This window comes from Lactuca sativa, chromosome 4 (genome assembly GCF_002870075.4).
Source record: "Lactuca sativa cultivar Salinas chromosome 4, Lsat_Salinas_v11, whole genome shotgun sequence".
In the NCBI taxonomy this organism is placed as follows: Eukaryota; Viridiplantae; Streptophyta; class Magnoliopsida; order Asterales; family Asteraceae; genus Lactuca; species Lactuca sativa.
The window spans coordinates 325,850,234-325,863,767 of NC_056626.2; the positions used below are offsets into that span (position 1 = coordinate 325,850,234).

The following is a 13,534-nucleotide window of genomic DNA, read 5'->3' on the forward strand; positions in this document are numbered from 1 at the left end:
CACCATCAAGCACTTTCCTCCACTGCTCTCTTCTTTCGCCACATAAGCCTTTCCATGAGAAGGCTTCCTTACTTCATCATCTTCAGAGTCGGTTGACCAGACCTCCACGCCACCGAACTCATCATCAGCTACCGAACCCTGCACAATTAAAGCATTCATAGAAGGGTTAACAATAGATTTCTTCTTCCTGATTTCATCCAGCTTTTTCTGCAACAAAGCTTCTTCATCCTTTTCATCATCCTTTTCTTCCATTTTCTTGAGGACACAGTCCTTTGCATAGTGGTTCTTTCCTCCACAATAATAGCAGCTCACTCCCGAATCTCCTTCAGCTTTCGGTTCCTTCTTTGATTCTCCAGTCTTCGGTTCATCTTTGACCTTTCAGAACTATAACTCCCCTGCCAATTTCGGTTTGTGTTGGTGGGAAATCTCTTCTTGATGAACCTCTTGGGGTTTGACACCATCATAGCATAGTCCTCAGAAGTGAGGTCATAGTCCTCCAAGTTGAGGTCTTCTTCTTCCATCACCGCTTTGCTTTTGGACAGGAGGGCCAACGAACCCAGGCTTGAAACCACATTTTTCTCCTGTAACACGATCTTTTCTTGAGATTTTAGGATGCCCACCAGTTTCGCCAAAGAGTAGGATTTGAATTGCTCATGCGCTTTAACTGTGGACACAACTGCTCTCCACTCAGATCTGAGACCGTTCAAAAAACGTAACCTTCTGCTCAATAAGCTTCCTTTCGATGTCGTGTTTAATCATCTTGCTAAGAAGATGATTGAAGCGATCGAACGTTTGAGTCACGGTTTCTTCGGCTCCCTGCTTGAATTCACCAAACTCGGACAAGAGTAAGGTTTGAATGGAGTGTTCAAGATCTTCGTCCGTAGAGTACAATTCTCGTAGCCTGTCCCATATTTCTTTTGCAGTTGTGCATGAACTTACCAGCCTGAAAGTAGCGGATTGGAGAGCGAATATGATCAATCTCAATGCTTTGATATTACACTGAAATTTATCTTTTTCGTCTTGAGCAATATCTTTAACGTCTTTCAAAAGATCATTATACTCCTTCTGAGTTTTAATAATCCTTGAAGTTGCTGAATGAGAAAAGGGTCCAGATACGATTGCTTCCCAGATGAGGTATCCATTGTCCTCAGATCCTATAACATAATCTTCAAAGTGATGTGCCCAGACTTCATAATCATGGGTGTAAAGGATGGGAATCTTCGTTGTTGATCCAATGTTGTTCGAAATATTAATGGGATTGGATTGCGACTCGTCCATATTTGATCGAATAACCTGTTAAAAGATCAGACTTGTAATGTATTAAATTAGGGCAAAACAATAAATATCGAGTTACGTCAATTATGAGATGACGGCTCAATAAATATCAGTAAATGCGGAATAACCCTAATCGAAACCTTTTTCACAGAAAAGAAGTGTATCAATTACACAGCCTCCTGCTCTGATACCAATTGATAAGTTAAAAACTAACTTGAAGATCGTTTAGATCTTTAAAACAGGTAAAATAATAAACGAGTAAACAGCAAGAACACAAGAGTGGATCAAAGATGTCGAATGATTAATCAACAATCCTCAGCAGAGCTCGATAAAGAACTTCTACTGTAGAGGATTTAGGGTTTACAAGAACAATGAAGAAATAATCTGTGATCTATCGTAATCGCTATTAATCGTTTCTAACGATCGTTTCTCTATTCGTTAACCTAATATGCATGCAAGCATATGTATTTATATTAAACCCTATCAGCTCTCGGTTGGACAGGCCCAAACCGGAGTAACAAAACTTGGACTAATAATCGAGCCCAATGGACGCAATACAAAATAAATCCGCTACCCAACATATTGTGACTTTTCTGAAGATTTCCCTAGTAAATTTGTTAAAATGTGAGTTTTTTTTGTTATATATCATGCGAAATAGTTTTTAGATTCATAACCTTTTATTTAAAATAAAAGTTTTAACTTTGTGCTATTGAAGAAAGTTTTTCGTTAATTAGAATTTTTTGTTTAAAAGCTAATACTCTTAAAACTTATTACTAAATATATTTAAAATGTAGAAATGATTGATTTATAAAAACACAAAATTTCAAAAATGATTCCTGTGGTATGCATTTTTTGGGGTTTTAGTTCAAAACTTAGTTTTTTTGGCTTCATGGTCTTTTTGAGTTAGTTTCGTTGCGTTTTTTTATCTTTTTGAATAATGAAATGACTGTAATACCCTTGAGGTATTTATTTTCCAATTTTCTTTCATTTCTTTTTATATATAATAATAATTTATTTATTTTAATAATTAAAAAATAAGAAGGGGCCCACATTCTCTCTCTCTCTCTCTCTCTCTCTCTCTCTCTATATATATATATATATATATATATATATATATATATATATATATATATATATATATATATCAAATCCATACATAGATACACACTGTAATTAAAAACATTTCAACCTCCATTTGAAGAACAAATCTAAATTTGATCTTCATCAAAACTCAGGTCTGATCTTTATTTTCTTCCTCAAGAAAACCCACACAAAACTTTATTTTCTTGATCCTTGGTAACATACGAAACCTTAGCAGTTTCTGATTGAGTAATCAATAGTTTGGAAGCTAGTTTAGCTTCCAAATCATCTCCAAGTATATGCTTTGTGGTGATTTGATCCAACGATGGTAGCAAGCACAAGTTTTTGAGGCCATCTGGGTGATAATCAAGATCAACAACTTTTCATGGCTCAATATAGATTCAACACAGTCTAGAAAAAACAAGATGCAGGAAATCAAATCTACTGAAGCCATTAAAGAAAAATTAAGAAAGAGGGAGGGACAGACTGATTGACCGGAGGAAGAAGGAGAGATTTATGATTCACAGACATTCATATTCTTACATACATACATGAAAGCCCACTATCATCCCTTCCCTTCTAATAAACTCATCGCCTCCTTTGCTTAGTTCATCAAGAGAGAATGCATCGATTTAAACTCATCCACCTCTCATTCATCTCTTCTAAAACCTGCAACTATATAGAAAGAACTTACAACCTTAGCGATGTCGTCAATTCAACAACCTCATCGCCATATTCTCGATCAGATTTACACTCTAGCACAACACCACTGTGTAGATTCAAAGGGTTTCCCTAAGTTATTCATCTCTTATGGGTCACTAATGGAGGATCGGTGGTGACTGGTGGCGGAACCCATCTTCATCGTCTTCCCCAGACAAAACCAACCTTTTCAAGTGAGCAAACTCACTAATGCTATTGTTCATCGTATTCTCCACCTTCTTTACCCATCTCGATCAACAACCATCACAACTATTTCACTATTTTAGAGTCTTATGGGTTCTTTAGATCGATTGAAGAGGTTTCAGACATTAGATCAACACAATGGATTCTCCAGTCGAAATAGAGAAGTGAAGTGGACTGTTTTAGCGATAAAATTGGACCCATACAAGAACAAAAAAGGGAAATTCTTAAGGGGGATAATGTCATAAAAAGCCTTAAGTTTGGCAGAAAATGTCGGTTTTACCCTTCGGCAGATTTTTGGTTCGTTTATACCGCAAATTTGTCATTTTTTTGTTGGTTTTGCCCTTATTACCTGCAATAGTAGGTTTCCAGGTTATTATGAATTTTTTTTTTGCGAAAAAACCCTTAAGTTTACAAATATTTTGCAAAAAAAAACCTTAAGATTATAAACATATAAAATATAAATATATATTCAAAACTTGATAAAACTAAATAGTTTTCTACTAAAACATATTTTTAGCTTTACATACGGTAACTTTTATATTTGTTTGATATAAACATTTTATATTTAAATTTTAAAAAAGTTACCTAGTTTTAACAAAATTTGAATATATTTCTTAATTAATACTTCAACTTTTCAAAACAAAATTAAAAAACATTTGTTAGTTAATAATTAATTATGCTAAAATAGTTAATATGAATAATATGGTATCAAGTACATTCAATTATTTTTTTAAAAGGTAAATAAAAATATTTTATATGTTTAAAAGGTTTCAGAAATACTAACATATCATATTTTTTATCTGTTTAAATACATAATAATATTATCATATTTTTTTTACAAAGATATCATAAACATTTTAAACATAAAAAATTAATATAAACATTTTAAACATATAAAGTATAAATATATTTGTCTAATTTATTATATAAACGTATTTATTTTTATAAAAAAATATGATAGTTTATTATTTCTGAAATACAAACATTTTAAACATATAAAATATTTTTATTTTTCTTTTAAAAAAATTAATTGAATGTAACTAATGTCATATTATTATTAGCTAACAGACGTTTTTTAATGTTGCTTTGAAAAGTTTAAGTATTAATTAATAGATATATTTAAATTTTGATAAAACTAGGTAACTTTTTTAGAATTTAAATATAAAAACTTTATATCGAACAAATATAAAATTTACCATACATAAAGCTAAAAATATGTTTCAGTAGAAAACTATTTAATTTTATAAAATTTTGTATATATATATATTTATATTTTATATGTTTATAATCTTAAGGTTTTTTTTTTTTTTTTTTTTTTTTTTTTTTTTTTTTTTTTTTTTGCAAAATATTTGTAAACTTAAGGGTTTTTTCGCAAAAATAAATTCATAGTAACCTGGAAACCTGCTATTGCAGGTAATAAGGGCAAAACCGACAAAAAAATGACAAATTTATGGTATAAACGAACCAAAAATCTGCTGAAGGGTAAAACCGACATTTTCTGTCAAACTTAAGGTTTTTTATGACATTATCCCTTCTTAAGGGGTTTTGAAGTTGTGGGATTTTGTGATCTAGGTTTATGTTGATCATTTATGAATTTGGATGAAATCTTCAAAAATCATGGAATTAGATGCTTATAAGATATTGTTTATGGTTGATCGATATGGGATGGATAAATTGAAGAGCATTGTTTAATTCTCTGTGTGAGTGTGTGTTTCCTTCAAAAGTGCAGGTTTCCTGGAGAGAGAGAGAGAGAGAGAGAGAGAGAGAGAGAGAGAGAGAGAGAGAGAGAGAGAGAGAGAGAGAGAGAGAGAGAGAGAGAGAGAGAGAGAGAGAGAGAGAGAGAGAGAGAGAGAGAGAGAGAGAGAGAGAGATGTGGGCCCAAATTAATTATTTATTTTCTTTTTCATTTGAATTAAATAGAAAAAACATAAAAAAATATATCAGAAGGGCATTACAGTCATTTCAATTTTACGAGAGACTAAATCTACGTACAAACATAGCCAAAAGGACCATGAAGCCAAAAAAATCCGGGTTTGCAATAAAATCCCAAAAAAATGCATACCACATGGATAATTTTTACAGTTTTATCGTATAAAAAAGAAAAAAAAAACCTTTAAAGTAAGCTGGTTTAATTAGATCAAAATAATTCATGGAAACTAACCTGAAAAACATACCAATATATGATAACTTTAATTTAATTTACTTATAAAAGTAACATTGATGGCTATTTTACATGCGGTTAATGGATTGAAATTAAAAGGTGATAAAAGAAAAAAGAAAAGAAAAATGACTTAAGAGGATAATTATCTATCATTTTTGTTTATATTAGAAAATATTTTTTGTACATGATTAACCAACAAACTTTTAAAAAATTTTCAAATGTTACATATTGAATGACTATCTTAGGTACAACTTACTTGACATATACGTGACAAATTAAACCGAAAAAATGACATACAAGAGTAATTATTTATTTGTTTTGTTCATATTTTTTGCAATTTTGTTTTTATATAGATTGACCATCAAAATTGTTAGAACTGTTCAATGTTATTTATACAACAAGTTATTTATTTATATATTTATTTTGCTAAACCAATTATTATTGATTATAAAATATCTAATAATAGCAAAATAATCATTTATCTATTTTCTTATTTTGATACTCATCTTCTTTCATTTCAAATAATGTGTGGCAATGTATACCATTTCAAATGTTTATGGCTATGAATTTGATTTGGAAGCCGAGTTGGTTTGGAATGAATCGGTATTGATCCAGATCCTTTTAACAAATTTGAAAATCAAATACAAACCCATTTGTGAATAAACTTGGACACATGGCGTATATTGTGTGTATACTCCATAATAAATGAAAATAATTTTGTCACTTGTCATCCTCTTATATATTATGACACATGTCATTTTATGGTAAATTTAGATTAAATTATATTCATGTGTCATTTTGTGGTTTTTTTTTATTTTATTAAATTCCATAAAATACTTAAATATAATAAATGTATATACAATTCATTAATACAAATTTCTTTATAATTTATAAAACTTTAAATTGAATCCAAATATTTTAGTTGCTTATTATTTAAATAATTAGTTTAAATTTAAAAGATAAATAATCATTTCAATTTTAATAATTAAATATTTTACTTTTTTTTATATAAATTTAAAATTTCTAAATCGTTAGATATTTATGTTTTTTTTATTTTTTCAATAAACTCATATAATATATCACTCTGACAACTAGTTTTGAACAAACAAATAAATTATCCTCAATTACCTTCTTAAATCGTTGTCATGTATTTGTTTGTTATGTTAGATGTCACATATATCTCAAATAATTTATAACTTAAGATAACCTGATATAATGATATATTTAAACATTTTTACCAATTTCGTCAATTATCTAAAAAATTATTTAAATATGAACAAAAACAAATAATTAATTACCTTTCCAAATCTTTTTTCAAAAATAATAGAGTTACGACTTACGAAACATCGTTTGAACTCTGAAATGTCAAAGACCCGGGCACGTGTTTTGCATGTATTTGAACAACCAAATAAATTATTTGAAATATCATAAAAGACGAAAAGTATTCAACACCTTCTCCTCTGTTATGCTGTCGAATCTTATCATATAAACCCATTTGTGAAAAGTAAAAGGAGACACATCACAATTCACACATTTCCTGCAGATCATTCCATTCCTAGTATATACTCATTTGAAAACTTAAAGGTTTCCGTCTTCTTCCCATCATCGTCTATTCAGTATTCACACCACAAAACACACAAACAGAGTAACAATGGCTTCCATTTACGAACACAATCAACAAAAAGGTGTGATGCTTGTTTCAGTGCACGCTATTGGTTCACGAAACCCCATGACAAGGCTGGCCAGACGTCTTGTTTTGAAAGGCCTCCATGTCACCCTCGCCATCAATGACCTTGCCCTAAAAAACCACTCCTCCATCGTCGGTGGCGTACACCTCGAGTATTTTTCCGACGGCCTACCTGAAGATCACGATCGACTTAACGGAGACATAGATATCTTCATGAGCTCACTGCGTAGGTTTGGACCCGGAAACCTCTCCGCCTTAATCGGATCATGTGGTCGAAAATTCTCATGTGTTATAACCATGCCTTTTCTTCCTTGGGCGGCTGACGTCGCGGCGGAGCTTGGGTTACCCTGCGCCATGGTTTGGATCCAAGCGTGTACAGTTTACCAGATATTTAACTGTTTTTACAATCGAATCAATGAATTCCCAACTGAAAATAACCTTGAAAATATGGTCGTGAATTTGCCTGGGGTTCCATCGCTACGAGCGGAGGATCTCCCGTCTTTCGTTCTTCCGGCGAATACGATGTCAACGTTCGATAGCATATTGAAGGAAGTCTTTTGTAACATTCACAAGTACAAATGGGTGTTGGGGAATTCGTTCATGGAGCTTGAGAAAGATGTGATAAAAGCAGTGAATGACGCCGGACTTCCGTTTTGGCCTGTAGGACCGATTGTTCCGGCGATCTGTTTAGGGGAGGAAGACACGATCGACGGCGATCTCAAGGGTTTAACTCTGTTTAAATCCCCCGGCGAGAGTAATTGTTTGGAATGGTTAGACAAACACCCGCCGGCGTCAGTTGTTTATATCTCATTCGGAACACTCCTGTTTTTATCCCGGAAACAAATAGAAAGCATAGCAACTGGTCTGAAAAGTTCGAAGCGACCATTTCTCTGGGTGGTGAAGCTGCCGGAAAATCAAGAAACTCAAAAAGTTGAGATCTTGGAAGAGATCAAGGAACAGGGATTGATCATGAGTTGGAGCCCACAAACAGCAGTGTTGTCACATCCATCAGTTGGGTGTTTTATAAGTCACTGTGGGTGGAACTCACTGATTGAAACTATAACAGCCGGTGTTCCGATGATTGCTTGTCCACAGTGGACTGATCAGCCAACGAATGCAAAGCTTGTTACCGATGTTTGGAGAATCGGTGTGAAACTAAAGAAGAATGTAGAAGGACTTTTTGATGGGGAAGAATTAGAAAGATGCGTGGAAGAGGTTCTGACTGGGTCTGGATCGGAGGAATTCAGAAAGAACGCGGCGGAATTGAAAAGGGCGGCGTGTGAGGCGGTGGCAGATGGTGGCTCGTCGGACAAGAACATTGAGTTGTTTGTAGACGGAGTGTCTTCTTCTTGCTCATGAAATTTATGTATGCAATGCGATGGTGTGCTTTCTGCAATGAGGATCTCTAGAGAAGTTAAGTTGAAGTCATAACTTAAAGGCTCGATTTAGATTAAACAAAGGAGCTCAAAAGGGAATAGAGGCAGCACAATCTGGAAGAAAGGAAGAATAAAAAGATGTGATTTGTATCTTTTGTATTTGTAATTTTTCAATCTGTGCGTCAATTGTAATTTAGCTTGTTTTTTTAATTAAAGATGTATTTTATTTCATTTATAATGTGAAATTTAAAAAATTGATGAAATTATATATAAAATATATATTTATTATTTTCTTTTTATTTATTTATTTAAATTTAAAAGTTAAAAAACATTTCAATTATAATAATTCATTATTTTGCTTATTTAACTATCAATTCAAAACTCTCAAATATTTTGACATTTATATTAAAAAAAACTTAAAATTACCTCATGTGTTACATAGGTCTCACAACTAATTATGGGAGAATTAAGATCGGTAAATAGTATTAATTATGGGAATTCTATATATTCCTTCTCAAATTGTTTTATGTACATGTGTGAGTATGAGTGTATTAGTTTTTATATAAGAATTAAGATTGGTAGATAGTATTATTTGACAATTTATATAAGTAATGAGTATGTATACCATCATACTTAATTACTTATCTTGATGGGGGATAAAATAATATTTTAACAAAAAGTTAGGTTGTAACCGGTTTCTATAAGCATAATCTAATCATATGATTAGTCATTAATGGTAAAAAGAATTAAGAACGGTAAATAGTATTAATTATGAGAATTCTATATATTCCTTCTCAAATTGTTTTATGTACATGTGTGAGTATGGGTGTATTAGTTTTTATATAAGAATTAAGATTAGTAGATAGTATTATTTGACGATATATATAAGTAATAAGTATGTATATCATCATACTTAATTACTTATGTTGATGGGGGATAAAATAATATTTTAATAAAAAGTTAGGTTGTAACCGGTTTCTATAAACATAATCTAATCATATGATTAGTCATTAATTTTTAGGGATAGTTACACAACTAGCTTAATCTCTTAAAAGTTTTTTTTTTTTTATTTTTAGCCAAAATTAGCAATTATCCCAAAATAGCCCTTAAAAGTGTAGCCCTTTAAGATCGGCCACTGTTTCGCCCATTTTGCTTTGGATTTCGATGTGTGTGTGTGTGTATATTTGAGGACAATAGTTAAAAGTGAGGATGTGAGGACAATTTATAGCCTATCATTTTATTATTATCCAGATAATCAATTTTAATAATTAATAATTATATACGGGGCATTTTAGACATTACCCAATAATATTATTATCACCAGTCGATTTACGTTCCTAAAATCATGCACCATTTTTTTTGAACGTTTCATACCCATATCCTCATCAACCATATCACATACTCCATCATCACATAGAGTAATCGGTTCCCTGTTATCCCCTATTATTCGTTTCATTCTCCAAATTAACACTTAGTCGTCCAATCATTACGATAATACTCAATCTTCCAATCGTCACGATAACGATCCAATGATTATGGAATACTCATCAAATGATCATGCTTTTTCTGTAAATAGTGAATACGCTGATGATAATGATGAGTTTCGTAGTATTGGTGAAAATTTGGATGATGAAGTCAAAGATCAAGATAAGTTTTACTTTTATTTTTATATTAAATTTTTATATAATCCTAATCATAATAAACACATCAACCATTTCATACTAATATTTATTTGAAATGTTTTTTCTTAATGTAGATCTCGACGAAAATGTGGAGAGTAAGTGATTAAATTGTTATTAGTTTCCTTCCTTTTTATATTTTATATTAAAGTTTTCATAAATCTAATAAAAGAATTAATTATGATTAATGAACTATGTGTGAGACCCGTGTAATCACGGGTTGATTTAAAAAAAGATTAATCATTAAATTAAAGTGTATTTATTGCAATTTAATATCATATATATGATATTTAATATTTTACATATATAAGTATATGAGTTTAATTTTAAAAATTAAAACAAATAAAAAATTAACAAGTGAATAATATTTATTTCAAAAATACCATAAAATGACAAGTGTCAAAACTCATAAGAGATTGACACTTGGCAAAAAAAAACTTTTATTTATTAAGAAAGATGTACAATATTTGTCTATTTTTTAGGTTATGAATCTATTAATGATTCACAAAATAATGCACATGGTAAATATGTATGTTTAGGAGGTAAAGATTATTATAAGTACTATTTATGATCTTTGTCGAGTAACTGATGAATATAAGTACTATTTTTCCCTAGTCAGTTATCTACAACAATTATTTCTAAAATTAGAACTGGGCACAAAAATAACAATAATTACATGTAAAAATGTCGATCTGGATGGATTCGAACCACCAACCTCTCAGGAAATGATCCCAAGTGCTCTTACCATTTCAGAGCTTACAGATCTTTCACAATGCAAATTGCAAAGCAACCAACGTCTAGAACCATTTAAATATCCTAAACACCTGACAATTAAAATAGTCATTTAAAATTTGGTTTCAAATAAGTTCGCTGTGCCTTTTTTTTTCTTCAATTTCGACATTCATCAAATATCAAAATACAAAAAAGAATTCCCAATAATCGCCCACTACCATCGATTAAAAATTGATGTTTTACATTTTTTAATAAAAAAATTTTTAGATGAATGATTATATAAAGAGCCCCGCATAAAAACAGAACTTGGTTCCCATTAATTTTACAACTTTCCAACATCAACCCAAGTGAAGACCATAATTGTTTACCAGAATCCAATTTTAGAAATGGAAACAGCAGCATCAAGAAGAACGCCTACAACCAGCAAATCGCAGTAGAGATGATACCAACACACCATTAAAACTCAAAAAGCGACATGTCTTTAATCCAGCAGAAATCAGGTAACAATCACAGCCTTCAAAGGCTAAAAACCACAATCCACCAGAAGCTTCCACAATGACATCATCCGACATTTTTACATTGTGTCCTCCAACCAAAAACCTCACAAGAGGGGAATTGCAGAATATAATGTATACATATTCAAATCAACAATGATACAAGAGTTCAGCGTCCAGTATAACAATATTATACAATAAAACCTCAAAAATATAACATCACATCCACAAAATCAAAAGCCATAGGCAGCTAACAGCCAGTATTTATATGAGTTCCCTATAATTTCCACGAATTTGAACTATAAATGCAGACTGCCATTTGGTTTTGGTTCTTTGTAAATTAAAAACTTTCGAAACGTAGTAATAAAATATAAAAACTTTCCAAAAGTGGGTTTTTTTGGTTGTAAATGTGTAGAGTTGACATGATTTTGCCATGTAGTAGACGATCAAATTAATTTGGTGCAACCATTAAACGAAAATCGTAAAGTTCGCAAATGATCTGTGAACTTGTTTAGTAAAAGTACAACGATCTATGAGAAATCTTTTGAACCAGCATAAAATTATAAGGCCAAAATATACACTTACGGAATTATTATAGGAATAGGATGCCTCAAGACATTTATCAAAAAGGTTGTCATAATCTGAGAGACATAATTTGGATGGATTTAAAGTCGAACAATGTCAGAAACGATGAAAAGCATTTAAACGAGAAGTACCTTATTGTGATAGTCAGCTAAACTTTATCTAGATGATGTTGTTCAGTGGATAATTGTTGTTGATGCAGCTGTTCGAATTTGAAATGAAGTGAATTGGATTTGAAGAAACCACACAAACACCATGCACAAACAGGGCACACCAGAGGAGAGATCCCGGGAAACCCCGTGCGACCTCCCCTCGAAAACAAAAAGTGATCTTTTATTAGGATTGGTAGCCTGCCATGCGAGCGCACCCATCATGGCAAAGGCCGAATAACAGGATATAATCGGGACATACATGATCCCCTAATCAAAACAAGACTGATTGCTACCTCTACATACAAACCTCGATGTCAATATCGATACTTCAAGTTCCGATCAATAGATCAAATTCAAGTTTCGCATTACAAATCAATCTTGAGAGACCAATCCGACTAACGGAATCAAGGGATTCAAACTCATCCAACAGAATCATCATGGAATGCTACGAATTGCCAGAAAACCTACAAAATTAAAACCCCACTTTATATGAATAGAACACCCAAACAGCAATATACTTCTACCAATTAACGGATGGACATGGACTAATTAGAGTGAATCTTCAAGGGACTTAAAACAATAATAATCAGACAGATACAGAAATATAACCTTACGTTCCGATTCGTTTTAGCAAGCGTAAACTGTAGATCTGATACGTTAATCGACAGACCCATGCTGAACAAATCAATCTCTGCCGAACAAAGGTACATCGAGGTCATAAATCAACAACTCGTATCGAAATCATCGGTTTTCCGTAAAACATCATCGATTTATAGAAACACAAGAAAAATCGGATCAAATTGTAGATCGTCGACAGATCCATCACGCCAAACGATAGATAGAAAACAGATCGGAAATTTCTAGACGAGATATATATTCGTCTGCTGTATGGAAATTATATCTTCTCGTAATCTGCATTTTATAGAAGCGATGGTGATGAGGAACGGATGAGATCGAACGATGATAAATTAAGTCGTGACGTGTGTGCATAGTTATTTCCGATAAACGAGGTTGCACGAGAAACTTGCCATTCTCGGTAAGTAGAAACTTTTAGAGGGTGTGTGTATCGAGTTTTTAACTAAAACATGGCAATTCGAATTTTTTTTTTACCAAACAATGATAGTTTCAAATTTATTTACTAAATAATGGTAAAAACTAAAAAGATTGTGGGTCCCGTATTTTCATATTAAATAAAATGATTGAAATAATTTGATCCACCACACGCTGGGTATTTTTTCCCCTCTTCCTCAGTTCTTATTCGCCGGAAATGATGAACACTCCGAAAAAATTCAATGGCTTGAAACAAACGAGGTATTAGGGAGCTTCAATGGATTTATGTGGCACAAATTAATTTCAGCGTATTCGTTGGAAAGGGTAACAACATTTTTTTCACCGGAAAAATTGAACAACTTC

The 13,534-nt window shown here is 31.9% G+C and overlaps 1 protein-coding gene and 1 long non-coding RNA gene across 2 annotated transcripts; one reads left to right on the forward strand and one right to left on the reverse strand.

Moving 5' to 3' along the window:
* Positions 1–6,901: 6,901 nt before the first annotated feature.
* Positions 6,902–8,770, forward strand: LOC111909154 (UDP-glycosyltransferase 84B1). Its single transcript, XM_023904941.3, has one exon. It carries the CDS (start codon positions 7,071–7,073, stop codon positions 8,463–8,465), a length of 1,395 nt encoding a protein of 464 aa, XP_023760709.1. The 5' UTR covers positions 6,902–7,070; the 3' UTR covers positions 8,466–8,770.
* Positions 8,771–11,090: 2,320 nt separating this feature from the next.
* LOC111909156 (uncharacterized) lies at positions 11,091–13,307 on the reverse strand. Its single transcript, XR_002856110.3, has 2 exons — positions 12,731–13,307; positions 11,091–12,585 (listed from the first exon to the last, which is right to left on the reverse strand). It is a non-coding gene; the product is annotated as an uncharacterized LOC111909156 (long non-coding RNA).
* Between the last annotated feature and the right edge of the window lie 227 nt (positions 13,308–13,534).